The sequence below is a fragment of the Crinia signifera genome, chromosome 3, assembly GCF_055691185.1.
Source record: "Crinia signifera chromosome 3, ASM5569118v1, whole genome shotgun sequence".
Taxonomy (NCBI): Eukaryota; Metazoa; Chordata; class Amphibia; order Anura; family Myobatrachidae; genus Crinia; species Crinia signifera.
In genome coordinates, this window is record NC_139219.1 from 150,463,392 (window position 1) to 150,481,771 (window position 18,380).

Here is an 18,380-nt window from a genome sequence, read left to right on the forward strand (position 1 = left end):
GACGAGAGCACCAAAGAGAGTCATTATTTCTGCGCCAAAGGGTTTGTCAGTATCTTTCTTTGTTACTAATGAATGGGCAGCCTGTGATTGGCTGAGCGCTCTCTTAGCCAGTCAGCAATTGGCTGAGAGAGCGCTCAGCCAATTTACAGGCTGCCCATTCATTGTATTTTTTTTTCTTATCTCAGCACTGACAGCTCCCGCCTCCCCCTGTCCGGCTCTCCATCTCTATCCTCCGCAGCGTCCCCTGCACGCTGCCTTTGCCCTTCTAGCAGCGCAGTCCAGCAGTATCCCCGCAGCTCAACGTTTTAAATAGGATTTTCTCCCGCCGCTCGCAGCTACACCGGACCCTGCAACGAGCAGGAGAATAGAAAAAATCCTATTCAAAAGATTGGGCGGCCGCTGATTGGCTGAGAGCTCAGCCAATCAGCGGCCGCCCATGTTTTGAATACAATTTTTTTTCTATGCTCCCACCGCTGCTGACTCCCTGTGGCGTCCCCTGCCATGGACCCTCTCCTGCAGCCCCCCCTCCCCCGGACCCTGCCCTCCCGCTGCTCCCCGGGTTTACATGTGATAAATCGAGCCGACTTATCACATGTAAAAAATGGCACATAAGTGCCAAATCTTATCAAGCTCCCCTGGGGAGCTGCTGGGGAAGCTCAGGGGAAATTGGGGCTGACTTGTCCTTAGGACATTTTGCCCTAGTGTATGGGGGCATTAACACTCATAACATTCAAACAAATACAGGCAGTGCTCATGCCCATCGACCAAGCATTATCTATGAACCAAAAGGGTCTGAGACACCCTTAAGGCAGAGCAGCGCCTAACATCCAACTAACAGGGCGAGTGCAGTGTACCCACTTTGTATTGATCAACAGGTGCATCGGCCAGGACAAAGATTTCTCAGTGCCACCGGCCAGGAAGCGCAGCCTGGAGGACTGGAGAGAGATGGATATGGAAAAAAAAAGAAAGAACTGTATATTCGGTACAGTTTTTATTTGCCAGTACAGACTGTTAAAAAATGGCAAATGTTGTTACAGTTGGAGGGTATGCTATGATGCAATTATATTTTATTTGTTCTGTGTGTGTTGTACTGTTTTTGTGTGTGTGTTGTAGTGTATGTGTGTGTGTTGTGTTGTGTGTATCTGTCCAATGTGTAAGTGTGTGTTACATATATATATATATATATATTCAGTATGTGTGTGTGTGTTGTGTCATTGTGTATCTGTGCAATGTTTAAGTGTGTGTTTTGTGTGTTGGGTGTGTGTAGTGAATGTGGGTGTGTGTTGTCCTGTTAGAGGTATGTTTTGTGTGTGTGTTGTGTGTATCTGTTCATTGTGTAAGTGCCATGGACGTGCGGTGAGGTAAATAGCTCAAGAGTCCATGACAAGTTCCAGAGCCAAATATGCACACAGTACTGTATATGAGCCATGGGGTACATACCAGCATTATACACATGTGCATCAGTGTGTACAGCTAGATATTTACTGAGTTTTGATAAGAGATGTGCAGAAAAGGTAGCCAGGTGAGGCACTGCCTCACCTGCCATAGACTTTTTACTCCAGCGTTTTGACTATAAAAATGATTAGAATAATAAAAATAAGATTTTTTTTTATAAATTATTTGTATGTTTGACATACTTTATCAATTCAAAATGCCGGCATATGCGCTAGTATGACAGGAAAGGCTGTGCCTCACCTGCCTCACCCCACCGCACCACACTGGTAAGTGCATAAGATGTGCTATGTATATATGTGTGTGTAGTGTGCTGCGTGTAACTGTGCAATGTTTAAGTGTGTGTGTTCTGTGTGTTGTACTGTTTTTGGGTGTGTGTTGTAGTGAATGTGGGTGTGTGTTGTACTGTGAGTGGTGTGTTATGTGTGTGTGTTGTGTGTATCTGTCCAGTGTGTAAGTTTGTGAGTTGCGCTACGTATATATGTGTGTGTAGTGTGCTGTGTGTATCCTCACAATGTTTAAGTGTGTGTGTTCTGTGTGTTGTACTTTTTTGGGTGTGTGTTGTAGTGAATGTGGGGGTGTGTTGTACTGTGAGTGGTGTGTTATGTGTGTGTGTATCTGTCCAGTGTGTAAGTGTGTGAGTTGCGCTACATGTATATATGTGTGTGTGTAGTGTGCTGTGTGTATCCTGGCAATGTTTAAGTGTGTGTGTTCTGTGTGCTGTACTGTTTTTGGGTGTGTGTTGTAGTCAGTGGCGGTTTTTACCTATGGGCTGCAGCCCCCCAGGTAAAATCTGTCACTGTCTCTGCCTAAGTGAACCCAGATGCAGTCTGTGAGACTGCTCTGGCTTCAATATGTCTGGCAGTGACTTCCTATTTGAAGTCCGACCTGCCAGTCACCCAAGGCAGTCCTATTGCGAGGTGTTCCCACCCTCTGGGATGCCTCTCTGTGCGCAAATGTGGGGCAGCCACCAAATCAGGTTCTGCGCATGCGCAGTGCCGCAGATGATACTGCGCATGCGCCAGACCCTGCAAAGGCAGCCCATGGAGGCTTGGGCCAGCGCATGTGCAGTATGTATGAAATGACTGCGCATGCAGGTCGACAGGGCTTACATCGACACGTGAAATAGGTCAACATGGCCAAGGTCGACTGAAGGTGGTCAATGGGATGATTAACAGTCAAAATGTTGTTTTTTTTACTTTTTTTTGTCCAAAATTTTTATTTCCGTGCACTATTATATTCTCACTTCACACCCTAGTGGATAGTAAGGTATGAGAAGTTGGCTCCAAAATATGTGAGCAACTCATGTCGACTTTTTGACTGTTGACCTTCCCATTGTTGACCCAATGCTTGTTTCAACCTTCCGACCCTGTCGACCTTAGCCATATTGACCTATTTGTTGTGTCAACCTAAGCCTTGTTGACCTTTAGTGGTCGACCTAAGATATGTCAACCTTCATAATGTCGACCCTGTTGACCTTATCCCCAATAGTGATGCAAACGCAGAACTTATGCCGGATGCCCATCATCTCCCATGTGCCAGCAGTTGTCATTTTGCGAATCCTCACAGAATTACAACTTATACTGAATTAGGCCCTTTGCCCTTAGGGCTACTTCACATGCTCCGGCTCCTGCCGGGCGGCGAAACCCCGCACAGCCAGGAAGCCGTGCCGCACACAGCAGTTAATAATGGACACAAATGTGTACATTCACACGGGATGGCCACGGCCCGGCCCGGCCGCCCGGTTGCAGCTGGATCCCACCACTGGAAGGGACGGCTGCTGGGCTGTGGCCATCCCCTCCATTGTAAACTACTGTGTGCGGCACGGCTTCCCGGCCGTGCAGGATTTTGCCGCCCGGCAGGGGCCAGAGCGCGTGAAATAGCCCTTAGGGGTTCTTCTTATGTAAGAATCACTTACAGTAACTTCCTGTTATCATCGCTTCATTCTAATGAGATCAATAATTTTATATGTTTGTTAATGATTAAAAAGTTTGCATTTATAAAATTCTTTCTTAACCCTGATTATTTTTATTCCGGTGCCAAAATATAATATTCCTGCACTGCTATGTACCCATTGTCTATCTAGGAGCACTTGCACAAATGAAAGTGAACAGCAAGCCCAGAACTGAGTTTATGCCTCATAAACAACCTCCGTTACTGTGGTCAATGCTTCTTATAAAAACATGCATGAGGATATGAACGTAATGATCAGTTTAAGGATTGTACACAAGAGGGCAGCATTGGACAGTATGAGATTCAATAAACATTTTCAAGAGAAATTATACATATATTTTAATTAAGAAAAGGTTTGCCATCAATATGAATTATATTTTTATGACTATTGTCAGAAATAGGAATATTAACATCATACAAATAATCTTACAATATCCCAGCTTGAATTATGTCAAATACAATATGTTCTAACGGTGCCTCTGAGTGATTTTCTCTCCAGCTGGGTTGAAACCATTTTGGGCTAATTCAAATGGGAGATTAATGAACATTTAGTAAGAATCTGCTAATGTAGTGGCTGGTGCAGAGCAAGCAGGCCTATCAGAAATATGTGACTTCAGATTTATGTTATTCTGGAAGTACAGTATACATTATATGCTGGCATCTGGAGAAGCAGCACAGGGAAGAAGAAGGCAACTACAATAGCAATTGTTACAACTTTGCATCTGGTCTGGGGTGCTTTAAATGGAGCACTACAGTATGTGGTGATTCTGGTTGGTTTGTAAAAAGCAAACTCCTTTAATGGACAAAGCCATGTTCACTGCAGGTGGGGCAGATGTAACATGTGCAGAGAGAGTTACATTTGGGTAAGTTATTTTGTTTCTGTGCAGGATAAATACTGGCTGCTTAGTTCTTATGCTGGCCACACATCAGACCAACTTTCATCCAATCATCCATCTAGTTGGTTGGATGGAATAAAAATCTGGTACTGGATAGGAGCAAATAACCTGTCGCTCAGACAAAGTAATGTAGTATCTGTTTGATTAAAATCATGGTTGCATAAACATCCATTCGCAGGCTTGTGTGTGGGCCCGAAATCATTTGATGGTCGTCGACCATCGAAATGATTTGTGAAGTGCTTGCTAATCTAAGCCAGCTCTGGTGGCGTAGATTAGCGGCGCCTTGCTCTGTGTACAGGGCAGGCAGCTGACATCCAGTGATGCCAGCTGCCCGCACACAGAAGGTAGGAAGCCGCCCCTGTTCGCATAGGGATGCTCAGCGTTTTCCTGGGTGCAACCGTTGTTTTCTTGGGTATGCCACCTGCCCACCTCCTGCATGCCCCCCCATGAGCACTATGTGGGCACCTCGCAAGTCTCTGAGGGCGCCCGCAGTGTACACCTGCACATGCGCATAAGCAATTATGCACATGCGCAGGCCATTACCATCAGTTCCTGTTGCAAGTTCCCAACAGGGCATATCAATCAAAATGACAGCCATGATACATTTTACACATAAGTGAAGTACAATGGTCACCTGAAACTGGTTCTCTGCTATCCTGCTAGTAAGGCCTACCCCAGATTGGCGATACTGCCATACTGTATATGTATCTATTTGGCAAATTCTACTTTCCCATTTATTAGCAACCATCAACACTTCAATACATTGTGCAGAACTGGGAAGTATGACTTTTACAGTAGCATATGCTTGGTGCAAATTCTGCTGTTTCTGAGATGGACACATCATGAAATCTCTCGACCACACCCCCTTTTCAGCGCTCGGCAGGCAATCTTCTCTCACACAGATGTTGGCACTCAAAGTGTTAATTATGTTAATTATGTTTTCTTACCTGTCTCTAATAACATTAATGGTTTTTACCCCCATTGAGGCACAGATCTGAATAACAGCCTGTCCCACCGCACTGTTTGCACCATTCTGAATGACAGTGTCACCTAGGAAAGATAAGTGAATGCGTGACAGCTTACAACTGCAGAATTAGATAGTGCTACTTCAACTCTTAAGGTGCCCATACAGGGTGCGATATGTGCTGTGTGTGTTCGTTTTGTACTAGATAGCATTGCATCTAGTTCAAATCGCATGCAATACACTACAACAGCCTGGGTTTTAAACTAGATGCAATGCGATCTAGTACAAAAAGTACTGGCTGCACATACTTTTTTGGCTTGCAATGTGAATTGCTCTGGCGCGCACATTGCAATGCAAGCCAAAAGAAACATGGTGCAATGTGATCTACATGCGATGCATTTTGAACTAAAAAGTTAAAACCACATCCAAGAATCGCACTGTGTGCCTAAAGGGCCAGATGTATCAAGCTTCAAAAAGTGATAAAATGGAGATCGATAAACAGCCAGCCAATCAGCTTGTACCTGCCATGTAACAGGCTGGGTTTGAAAAATGATAGGTAGGAGCTGATTGGATGGTTGTTTATCACTCTCATTTTTTCACTCTTTTGAACTTAATACATCTGGGCTCCAGAGAATAAAACAAAGCTTTACTTATACTTATATCTGTATTTAACTGCAACGTATGGCTAATCAATATCACTTCAGTAATATTGCATCAGTAAAACATTTTATACCTGTAAATAAGTAATGTACTTGTGTATTCTATAAACAAACACTGGAAATGTGAGTTAGAGATTAGTATGTGACAGGACCGTTTCAGCGAGGGCTGTGTGTGACTCTGCCATATGTGCTGTTTATATTCCCCCATGCTATAGACAGGTGAATATAAATGTGACAGCTGTAAGTGTGAGTTTATATTACTGGTGTGTGACAGCAGCAGCTGTGTATGCAGTGGAATTTATAGAGGAATATTTACGGCTTCTGTCATTTACATGTGTGCGTGTGGTTAATACGATGGTAATGATATTCCTGTATTGTTTATGAGCCTCAGAGACTGAACAGTACCCCCCTCCCCCCCCGCCCCCTCCCAACCATTGGTGCACATTCCTCCCAGAGCATAAGGTCACACATATGTGAACCGGACAGAGATATGTTGAAGTCACATCAAGCAGCATAACTTACCAGCCCTCAAAGTCACAAAGTCCATGAGCATCCGGTAGGCAGTACAAGGGTTAACACTGAGAGTAGCCGCACTGAGGATAGAGATGGTTTTAGCTATAGGAATCACTTCATTCGGCTTACAAACTGCTTCAGTTCTCCAAGTTCCTAATGTAAGGAAACAATCATTATTTTTCCACTTATTGCAGACTACATTGGGCCCATTTAGAAACGTTGACAAATATGAATATATTGAACAGTGCTTCCAAAAACAGTAAAGAGCCTAGTGATACCAGATTATTCCTTTATCAAGGGACATGTGTGAATTACACAGATTCCAAGGCTGGCTGACTTCAAGGAGTATGGGATGGGGTCGATGTATTAAGCCTTGGAGTGATAAAGTGGAAGAGATAAAGTATACGTCTCTACTCTCCCAGAAGCTGCGGGAATCTCCCAATTTTTAGGGTAGTCCCTCACAGTCCCAGAAGGGTAGCTGACTCACCTGTATCCCACCCACTTTCTGGTGAAACAGAAGATGGTGATAAAATCATTACAGGCTCGGTGGCTGTATAAAGGAGGCAGGGTTAAAAGAAATGTTTGCCTCATTTAGCTTTGCCCCCTACCCCAGAACCGTGAATCACGGGCATTTCTCCATCCTCGGGTGAGAAATATGGACCCGCAACCCCCCAAGAAATAGCCTGATGTATCTCCTCTCTGAGCTTCTCCCAGAGAGAAGACAAAAAAGATAGGCACGTATGAGACAGTGCTCCAGCCAATCAGTTTATAACTGCCATGTTACAGAGTGTGATTGAAAAATGACAGTTAGCAGCTGGTTGGTTGGAGATTATTTAGATTAGGAATGTGAACCGGCCACTTTTTGGGTTTCGGGTTTTGGGTTCTGATTACCTTGAGGTTTTGGGTTCTAATGGGTTTTGGCAAAACACCTCCTAAGTGTTTTGTGTTTGGATTTTTGGGGTTTTGGGATCTGTTTTTTTTTTTTTTTAAAGCATAAAAACTGCTAAAATAGCAGAATTTTTTTTTTTTTTTTGCTCCTACGCTATATTAACCTTAATAACATTAATTTCCACTCATTTCCAGTCTATTCTGAACACCTCACATCTCACAATATTGTTTTTAGGGCAAAAGGTTGCACCGAGGTAGCTGGATAACTATGCTAAGCCACAAACACGTGGCTCATGTAAGAGTGACACTGCAGTGGTAGATATGGCAGTTTTAGGCATTGAGCCCCAGACCAGACAGGTAGATATGGCAGTATTAGGCAGTGAGCGCCAGACCAGACAGGTAGATACGGCAGTATTAGGCAGTGAGCCCCAGACCAGACGGTAGATACGCCAGTATTAGGCAGTGAGCCCCAAAACAGATGGTAGATATGGCAGTATTATGCAGTGAGCACCAGACCAGACAGGTAGATACGGCAGTATTAGGCAGTGGGCCCCAGACCAGACAGGTAGATAAGGCAGTATTAGGCAGTGAGCCCCAGACCAGACAGGTATATATGCCAGTATTAGGCAGTGAGCCCCAGACCAGACGGTAGATATGGCAGTGCTAGGCACCAGACAGGTAGATAAGACAGTACTAGGCACAAGACAGGTAGATACGTCAGCAATACTAGTATTGTGCACCAGCAGACTTTATAATAATTAATTTTATTATTAGGTACTGCTTGGCAGTGGCACTCAGTGGCACACGTCAGTGCACCAGCAGCATGGAATTATTTTTTACAGTCGCACACAGCACAAGTATTATTTTTTAATTAAATTAGATATAGCAGCCTAGTATTTAGTTGTACTACTAGGTAGGTACACTTAGGCAGTAACACTGCCAGTGGCAACAGTGGACTGAGTAAATAATACTGGCAACCTCTATTCACAGTATTCAGTGCAGGCAGCACAAGTGGACTATATATAATTCAATTAATTAAGTATTAATAATATTGCAGCCTAGTAGGTAGAGAAAATAAACTACTAGGTAGGTAGGCAGGCAGGCAGTAGCACTGCCAGTGGTCACCACAAAATGTAGTTATATTACACACCACCAGTAGCTTTATGCAGTGCACCAGCAGAATTTATAATAATTAATTTTATTATATTAGGTACTGCTTGGCAGTGGCACTCAGTGGCACACGTCAGTGCACCAGCAGCATGGAATTATTTTTTACAGTCCCACACAGCACAAGTATTATTTTTTAATTAAATTAGATATAGCAGCCTAGTATGTAGTTGTACTACTAGGTAGGTACACTTAGGCAGTAACACTGCCAGTGGCAACAGTGGACTGAGTAAATAATACTGGCAACCTCTATTCACAGTATTCAGTGCAGGCAGCACCAGTGGACTATATATAATTCAATTAATTAAGTATTAATAATATAGCAGCCTAGTAGGTAGAGAAAATAAACTACTAGGTAGGTAGGCAGGCAGGCAGTAGCACTGCCAGTGGTCACCACAAAATGTAGTAATATTACACACCACCAGTAGCTCTATGCAGTGCACCAGCAGAATTTATAATAATTCATTTTATTATATTAGGTACTGCTTGGCAGTGGCACTCAGTGGCACACATCAGTGCACCAGCAGCATGGAAATTTTTTACAGTCCCACACAGCACAAGTATTATTTTTTTATTAAATTAGATATAGCAGCCTAGTATGTACTAGGTAGGTACACTAGGTAGGCAGTAGCACTGCCAGTGGCAACAGTGGACTGAGTAACTAAATAATACTGGCAGATTCAGTGCAGGCAGCACCAGTGGACTATATATAATATAATTAATTATTCATATATATTACAGCACAGAACCAGAGGTAGGGCCCAGGACAGAGGAGACAGTAGTACTACAGGTACACAGTTAGACTGTCCTCCTTGCTAGGGAGAGCCCACCCTAAGCAGAGAGGAGAACAGAGTACACAGCAGCACTGAGGGAGACAGCCCCAGCGCATAAAATAATTCATTACAGCACAGCACACCAGAGGTAGACCGCACAGAGGAGACAGTAGTACTACAAGTACACAGTTAGACTACACAGCAGCACTGAGAGACAGCCCCAGCGAATAAAAACTATTGCGTTCAAGGTCAAGCTCAAGCTCAAGTTTAAGCCCCAGCAGCAGCACCAACACACCCTCTCCCAACCCACTACTAGACTGGAGTGAAGATGGCAGGCGCAGCAGCCACTTTTAAAGCCTCGCGAAATCCTGCGCCGGGAGATGACGTTCTGACCACGCGGACGGACCCGAGTCAGGCGGGAATCTCCAAGCACTGCTCGGAACCGGGCTCGGAATGATGACGTCCGTGGGGGCTCGGGTCTCTGGAATCCGAGTCTGCACATCTCTAATTTAGATCTGATCGCAAAGCTGCTTTTTTCTCAAATGCAGGTGGGGTGACCCAGTGCGCGATTCCATGCACATCGAATAGGAGTTAGGAGGTCGGACGGGCTGCACATAAAATGTATAGGATCAGACCCTTCAGTGGCACATCGCTGATGCTTTTTAGCACCCGCAATGTGTTGGGTCCAATCCGTAGGTGTGCCCAGCAGTGAAGCACCGCTGGCATACACATATGTGCAGCAGTGGGGTCCAAGTACTGAGGTCCTGGCATCGTGACCAGCGGGATCCGGGAAGTGGTGCAGAGCGTGTAACGGCAGATGCCGGGCAGTGGGAGGGAAGTGGCTGCTGAATGTAATAAAATATTTTGAAAAGACTGGCCGGCCATTGATTGGCTGAGAGTATTCTCTCAGTCAATCAGCATCCTCCCTGCCTGGACCGATGCCTGGACCCTGCTACCCGCCCCCTGCCTGCCGCTGTCAGAGCTGCCGGGGGATCTCGAGGGCAAACTGCTCCGACTTGTCCTTAGGAATGGTTGTTCCTACAGGGAACCGCTATTCTAAAGAACATACTATTCCTCAAACCTTCATTATGATGCCTATAAATGTAAACGTAATAGTAATAGTGATGCAGCCTTACTTCCATAGCCGAATTTCCCATTAGGCACGTGAGGCACCGGCCTAGGGGCGGCACATGTTTGGGGGCGGCACTTGGATGCCTGTGATAGTATTGTCAGCCCAAAATGTACCAATAACTGCAAAATATCCACTGTACTGTACTATATTCCATCTTAAATAGAGTGTAAATGGATAGGACATGTAGATACTGCCCCTAGTAGTAGTAGTACGTTTATTTATAAGGCGCCGCAAAGTGTCCGCAGCGCCGTACATAGCAAACAAAAAAACAAATGACAAGGTAACGTACAGGGTGTGTTGAAAAATACAGTATAAATAGGGGTATAGCTGGTAGAAATAAAATCAGCATCAGTTCAGAAGTAGGTGGCAAAATTGTCGAGGAGACTGAAGATGAAGTAGAGGAAGGGAAGAACAGGACAGGAGGACAGGTGAGGTAAAGAGGTAGGGAGAGTACGTGAGGCAGGAGGACCCTACTCATAAGAGTTAACATACTAAAAATAGGTGGGTGGACGAACGAAAAACAACAGGATAAGTAGGAACGGAGGGGAACGGAGGCAGGATAGGAGGATCAAAAGAAGTTAGGAGGAGGGATAGGCTAGTCGAAAAAAGTGGGTTTTGAGGGAGCGCTTGAAGGAGGTAAGGGAATCAGAAAGCCTGATGGGTGGCGGGAGGTTGTTCCAGTGCAGGGGGGCAGCGCGAGAGAAGTCTTGGACACGGGAGTGGGAGGAGGTGATTAGGTGAGAGGTCAGTCGGCGGGCAGCGATGGAGCGAAGAGGACGGGAGGGAGTGTGGATAGAGATCAGTGAAGAGAGGTAAGGAGCGGTGGAGGAGGAGAGAGCCTTGTAGGTGGTGGTGAGGAGTTTAAAGAGAACTCGGAAAGGAATGGGGAGCCAGTGAAGAGATAGACAGAGGGGGGGAGGCGGAGGTTGAGCGGCGGGAGAGGAAGATGAGCCTAGCAGCAGCGTTAAGAATGGTTTGGAGAGGTGCGAGGAGGGTGAGAGGTAGCCCAGAGAGAAGGATGTTGCAGTAATCAAGGCGGGAGATGACAAGAGAGTGAATGAGAATTTTGGTCGTGTCAGTGGAGAGGAATGGTCTGATGCGTGAGATGTTGCGTAGGTGAAAGCGGCAAGACTGTGAGAGAGCACGAATGTGGGGGGTGAAAGAAAGGGAGGAGTCAATGATGACACCGAGGCAGCGCGTTTGGTCGGTGGAGGTGATCTCGGTTTCACCAATGCTGGTGGAGATAGTGGGAGAAGAGGGGATGTTCGGGGGATGGAAGATTAGAAGTTCAGTTTTAGCCATGTTTAGTTTCAGGAAGCGTTGGGTCATCCAGGCTGAGATGGCCGTGAGGCATTCGGAGACCTTGGACAGGAGTGATGGGGATAGGTCGGGGGGAGGAGAGATAGATTAGGGTATCATCAGCATAAAGGTGGTAATGAAAACCATAGGAGCTGATGAGGGTGCCCAGAGAGGTGGTGTAGAGGGAGAAGAGGAGAGGGACAAGGACTGACCCTTGGGGAACACCGACTGGCTGCATGGTAGTAGGAGAGGAGGAGCTATAAACTGTCCTACTTAGTAAACATTATTGTTGTGCCTAGGGGCGCCCTCATCCCTAAATCTGCCCCTGCTTACTTCTATGTGTGATTGACAGTCAGGTACCATTTGATGGTGTTGATAAGTAAATAAATCTCTAGAGGGAGGAAGAGTTTACAACTGTCCAACAGAAAAGTGAATGCCTACTAGAATTTTCCGGACTAAAAAACCCTAAGACCCTTCCTAACCACAACAACAGCTATTGGCTATCCTATTGGCTATCATAAAACCTCCTGACACCCTTACCTAAGCCTTGCACTCCTGGAAGCACCACAGAGCATACAGGCCTGGAGGTTTGTGACACGTTTCTGAAGTAACAAACTGATTTTTGTTGTTATTGCAGCATGAGTAACAACCAGTAGTACATTATGAGGAATTCAACAGTACAGTATGTGTGGTGATGATAGAGGGAGTCTATGAGATATCTTGTTACATCATGAATATAGATATTTACAATAGAGTTGCCAATAATTAGACCCACCCACTACTTCCAAATTCAATACAGTCAGACAATTTTTATACAGGAAGTACTTTATAGCTTTCATGTCTCATGGTTTCCTAGGGCAATCTCTTCTCTTTATTTAGTGTTTAATAAGGATATAACAAGTGTGACCAATGTTGTAACTGTTGTCAATGTTTCAGAGACTTTCTCTCTTTTATAAAATATTTACATTCCTGTTAATGAGAAATTTGAAATATGACCGATAAACAAATAGTTTATGTACTGTAGCTCATTGTTCAATAAAGACCTGCCAACTTTTCCCAATCAAAGTACAGTGTTGGTGTAGCACACCCTATCATTATATTTATTACATAAAAACCTCCCAGAAATAAGGAACTGGTACATGAGCCGAAGACGAATCAGATGAATTGTGGCACTGATGCCAGAGTCCTTGCTATCATTGGTGCCATAATTCCAATCAAAGCATCAAAATCATGGCATCAACGGCCACCAGGTGAGACCTCACACTGCACATCCTCTACCCATTGTAGATTCACAACTAGTTCAAAATAAGTGTTGTGTGTAACCCTGCCTACAAAATGTTATATTGGCAAACCGATATCGTGAAAAATGTTGTATAAGGTAAAGAATATATTTACATATTAGAGCAGTGGTAGCCAACTCCAGTCCTCAAGAGCTACCAACGGTTAATGTTTTCCAGGTCTCCTCACAGAATCGTAAGTGAAGTTATTAGCTCCACCTGTGCGTCATCTATAATGTGTCAGTCAGTAATGAGTGCACCTGTGAGGTGAGCTGGAAAACGTGAACTGTTGGTAGCTTTCGAGTACTGGAGTTGGCTGCCACTGTATTAGAGCATAAACATAAATCTATTTCATGATCTCTATAGCAAAAAGGATACACTGTTTTCATTATGACAAAACATACATTAGAACTATCTGTCCTGCAGCTGCCTAGGGCGCCGGGATCTGGGGGGCGCCACCAAGTCTGCAAATCAAAAAAACAAGGCTGTCTATGAGGATCCTTGCTGTACTTAGAGCAGGTGGTGGCTGTGGAACTTCTAAGACCTCACCTCCATACTATCCCTTACTTCCTACATTGCTGCCCCCTCTTCCTTGTACCCTGTTGTGGGTGGCAAAGGGGAGGGTGCAGAGGACCTCCAGGAAAAACCAAGGGACTTGGCCACCTTCCCAGGGCGTGGGAGAGGGGGTCACGGGGATTGGATGACCATATAATCTAAAATATATTTTTTTTTTTGGGGGGGGGGGAGTAGGTTGAAGTTTTGCCTAGGGTGCTGAGAAGCCTCGCACCGGCCCTGCTGTCCTGTGATGATAAAATAGTTCTGCAGTGCCTACCTACCTACCTTATAGCAGTGTAGGTCATCATCCATAGTCAGGTCAAACCTTCTTCCCTGCTTACCAGATTTAGATCTCATACATAGCATACCTCCCAACATGACCCTCTCCAGGAGGGACACAACGCCCTGTTCCTGGACTTCCCTCTTAATATATGATAACCATCACCTGTTTTAAACAGGTTAATGGATAAGAAAGATGCTTCACCACAGGTGATATTAATCAAAAAATGAAGGTAAAGTCCAGGAACAGAGCATTGTGTCCCTCCTGGAGAGGGTCATGTTGGGTGGTATGCATAGTTATACACATTGCTGTCTTTTAATGACAGTACATGGGTCTGACTCTAACAAACATTGTTTGTAGTATTCCTTTAGTCAATGGTGTCTTTACTAGCATTGCAATGTATTTGTTTGCCTTTAAGTTTGGGATTTATGATTGGCAATAATGAGCTCCAGATGTTAGTAATTACACTACTAAGTGTGGCAAATGCATTTTATATGCACTTTAGCAGTGTTTGCAAATGCAAAAAAAAAAAGTATGTACAGTATGAGGCCTTAACACAACAGCGCTGTTGTCCATCATCCAGTGGGATAATCCCATGGGAGCAGCAGGCAACACAGCTTCATATATGAAATAAGTCCACTTAAGTAGCAAGAGAAGTGTATTTCCATTGTATTGTGGCTCCAGGAGACTTGATGCTGCACCCAGTCTGTATTATATTATATAACATGGTAAATTGCTCTAAAACAAGATAATAAATGTTGGGTTCAGATCTTGTTTAGCATGCAGGCTGAGGGGACTAGTTTTGTGGGTCCATACATACTGTAGGTAGATGCCTCGTTACGGGCCTGGATCAGGTTTACTCGGTCGGAGATGCATTCAGTCCTGTTTTCGATGGTGGAGGTCTGCGCATGTCCAGGCGTTCGCACGGGCAGGGGGGTGCAGTTTGACGGACAGAGGGCTGGTGCTAGTCCCCATGAAAGCACTGGGCGTTCACCTGCAAACGCAGACGTGTCAATGCAGATCACATGACGTCAGCACCCACACCGAATTTGGCCATTTCCTAGTCTAGACTGACTTTTATCTACAAATGGGAAAAAAACTTATTCAATGGTCGCAACCATCAAATTATTTTTTGCCCATGCAGCCGCATGCGGGGAGAAGGTGTAAGTGTACACATCCCCTTCCATGCAAATGCCGGAATTTGCACCGCAGGGGGTGGACAGCTGCCGGCATTTACCTGTTCGAACATACGCAGCCTAGCAAACAGGTCTGAATCAGGCCCTAAATTCAGAAAATCCATTGTGGACTTGTTGAGGTTTATTTATATAGGTGGGAGTTCTATTGAAGATGGGATGTTGCTATGGACAACCAATCAGAATCTACTTCTTCTTTATTTAGCACCTTCTGGAAGGTACTAGATATAATTTGATTGGTTGCCCAAAGCAACATTCCATCTTCAATAGAACTCCTATCTTAGTAAATAAACCTCAAAAGTATCAGCTGAAATAGTAACTGAAGCCAAAGTAAAAAAAAAAAAAAATTAGTATTTCTAATACTCTAGCAATGAGTTTGATGTTTATATTTACAGGTATATTGCTAGATACCAATAGGATAGGGCGTGTGTAGATGATCTGCTTCATGTGCATGGTGTAATTTCGGGCTGACAGCTACTGTATCTGCACTGTTTGTAAATCAGTCTTTCTGCAGGAGTCCCCCCACTGTAAGAGTGCCTACAGGCGTCTGTGACAGCAAGCCAAAGTCATCACACAGAATTGATAATATTCTGCTGGGGGTGACAGGGGCTGGAGCTGTCATACTTCGCTCTGTGGCTACATCTGTGGGCCGCATGCGGCGATGTGAAGCTCAGTACTCCTACTGGTCTTTCACTTCAAATGATTCAGTACTGTAGGTGTAGCGAGAGCCAGAACTTAATAGTAGGAGCAAATGCCAGTGTTACATTTCAAATAAAAAATACAGAAAACACATCACATTGATTTCAGCTACTTAAAGTATTCTTTTTCTGTACAAGTCAGCAATAAGTATTTCCTTCTCTCACTCAGTTTTCTGATTCATTTGTTTTTCTGTTTCTTCCCAAAATACAGCTTGTTTGATCTTCATTTATATTTCATATAATACCTAAAATTAAGTGGGCATCGGATCTGCTTTTTATTTCTAGTGACATTTATTCAAAAAAAAATTAATGCAAATATTTATATGCACATATTTATGGGCATTGTGTCTTATTTGCTGCATTTTACATTTTGATAGCACCAGCGACATTGTTTAATTTATTGGAAAACTGATTTCCATAGTGTCTGAAGTAGTATACATGTCAGGAGGACTGCGATGACATTTATATGAACAAATATGCCCGAAATTTTGGTCATGTAAATATCCTGCACTGAAGGAATAAATCTTTTTGCTGATCAAATTCAGAGCTGTAACTAGATATTTTGGAGCTCTATACTAAAAGAGAATATGGTGCAAAAACACAGGTTCAAACTCATAGCCTGTTGCATTCCAGTCAAACACCCTTCTCATTGAACTCTTTCATCATGCATAAGAAATTCTAAGTATATGAAGTTACGCACACTTCCCTACCATGCAGTGCTGTTTAGCAACAAACTCGCACAATTTGTCAGCGCACACCTGATTACATTTTGCCAATGGTGTTGGAATACAGCAACACCCTCAGGCTTAATATAGTTTGAGACATTGGGTCTTATTCTAGTTCCCTCTTAGAGGCAAATTCCTTCTTAGCTAGACAAAACCATGTGCACTGCAGGGGGGGCAGATGTAACAGGCCCAGAGAGGTTTAGATTTGGTGAGTTATTTTGTTTCTGTGCAGGGAAAATACTGACTGCTTTATTTTTCCACTGCAATATAGATCTCACTTTGAAGAAAAACCCCACCCAAATCTAATTCTCTCTGCACATGTTACATCTGCCCCACCTGCAGTGCACATGGTTTTGTCCAGCTAAGAAGGAATTTGCCTCTAAGAGTGAACTAGAATAAGGCCCATTATGCTGGAGGCACAGCAGGTGGTGCTGTTATCAATGTGTTATTGCATGTGGTTAGCATTACTGCCTCTCAGCGCTGAGGTCATGGGTTCCATTCCCACCATGGCCCTAACTGTGTGGAGTTTATATATTCTCCCCATACTTGCGTGGGTTTCCTCCGGGTACTCCGGTTTCCTCCTACAATCCAAAAATATACTGGTTGGTTAATTGGCTCCCAACAAATTAACCCTAGAATGGCTGTGTGCATGTACATGTGGTAGGGAAATTGTAAGCTTCACTGGGGCAGGGACTGATGTGAATGTTCTACTATAGTCTGTAAAGCGCTGCGGAATATGTATTCGCTATTTATGAAACTGTTAATAAATAAATAATAATAGTCTCGCTAGCTTGTGATAAACTTCAATCTGGCAGATTGCTCTTTTTTTTCTCCAAGTTCTGTACACATTATGTTTATAAAGGAACATTAAGGGGGGTATGCAATCTACCGCTGCTATTTCTGATGGGGGAAATAGCGTCAGGGCCCTATTCAATGCTGTCTTTAGCGACAGCATTGAAGAGGGATCACGGCAGAACGAGCCCGACTTTAGAAGCTGTTGGGCCCACTCTGCCGATAACGGCTGTGGATTGTCGTGATCCCGGCCACAGATCGTCAATCCAAGGCCGTTTTCGCAGCCACGCCACCCTTTTTGAATTTCGCCTGCCGTTCTGCTGTCGGTCAAACTGCGAACGGGCCAGGATCACGGCTGTCGGGAGGGTTCGACAGCCGTGATCCTGAATTACATACCCCCATAGAATGGAGACTTACCCTTACTGAGTGCTGGTGATCGAGCACCTATAGATGAACCCCCTGATTAGAGGGAGTAATGGGCAAAGAAGTATCAAGATGGTGCTATAGTGGTATACCATATAGAACATTTTTCGTTGGCTAAATTGATGCATATTCTAGCAACACAATTAAAAGTTTCAATTCAAAAAATGTTTATTCACAATATTGACAGTGATAAAAAAACGTGACCAGTGTTTGTCATTTTCTAATGTATGACTCAAAATAACCATTTAAATAATGATGCCGTATGTTTACAGAGTGCGCACAGGTGTTTTGATTTTGCATTCAAACTTGCATTTCCTGTTTTAGGGGATTTAAGGTTCGATTTTTGGAAGGCATTGTATAAACTTAACACAAAATCCCTTCCGAAAATTGCCCAAAATCAATATTAAAATCTAATGCTTATTCAATTATTAGTAAATTAAGGATTTCCTAAGGGATTTTGCTATTTGATTTTGAGTCAATAGCATTGATTCTTAAAATCGGAAACCAAATTTAGTAAACTTACCCCAAGGCTTGAAACATCTCTCCCTGAATGCCACCAAAGAGGATTTTGTAGTGTATTAGAACATGGACAAGACTGTGTTTCATGGTCAATATTGATCACTCTGGTGAACAGTGTAGCTTGTTCTGATACTGTATGTTCCAGTGACTAATAATCATTGGAAATAAATACTGCAACTAAGTTATACTTCCACCATACAGTATATAAAGTTTTACTTTCTA

At 43.9% G+C, this 18,380-nt stretch overlaps 1 protein-coding gene across 2 annotated transcripts in view; it reads right to left on the reverse strand.

The window, feature by feature from the left end:
- LOC146063878 (enoyl-[acyl-carrier-protein] reductase, mitochondrial-like) overlaps positions 1–18,380 on the reverse strand; it is a 90,957-nt gene that overhangs the window by 38,830 nt on the left and 33,747 nt on the right. For both annotated transcript variants that reach the window (XM_083176750.1, XM_083176749.1), the window contains 2 exons: positions 6,447–6,590; positions 5,249–5,351 (listed from right to left, as the gene is read on the reverse strand). In XM_083176750.1, the coding sequence (XP_083032876.1) occupies positions 5,249–5,351; positions 6,447–6,590 (247 nt within the window). The remainder of the gene's footprint in view (positions 1–5,248; positions 5,352–6,446; positions 6,591–18,380) is intronic.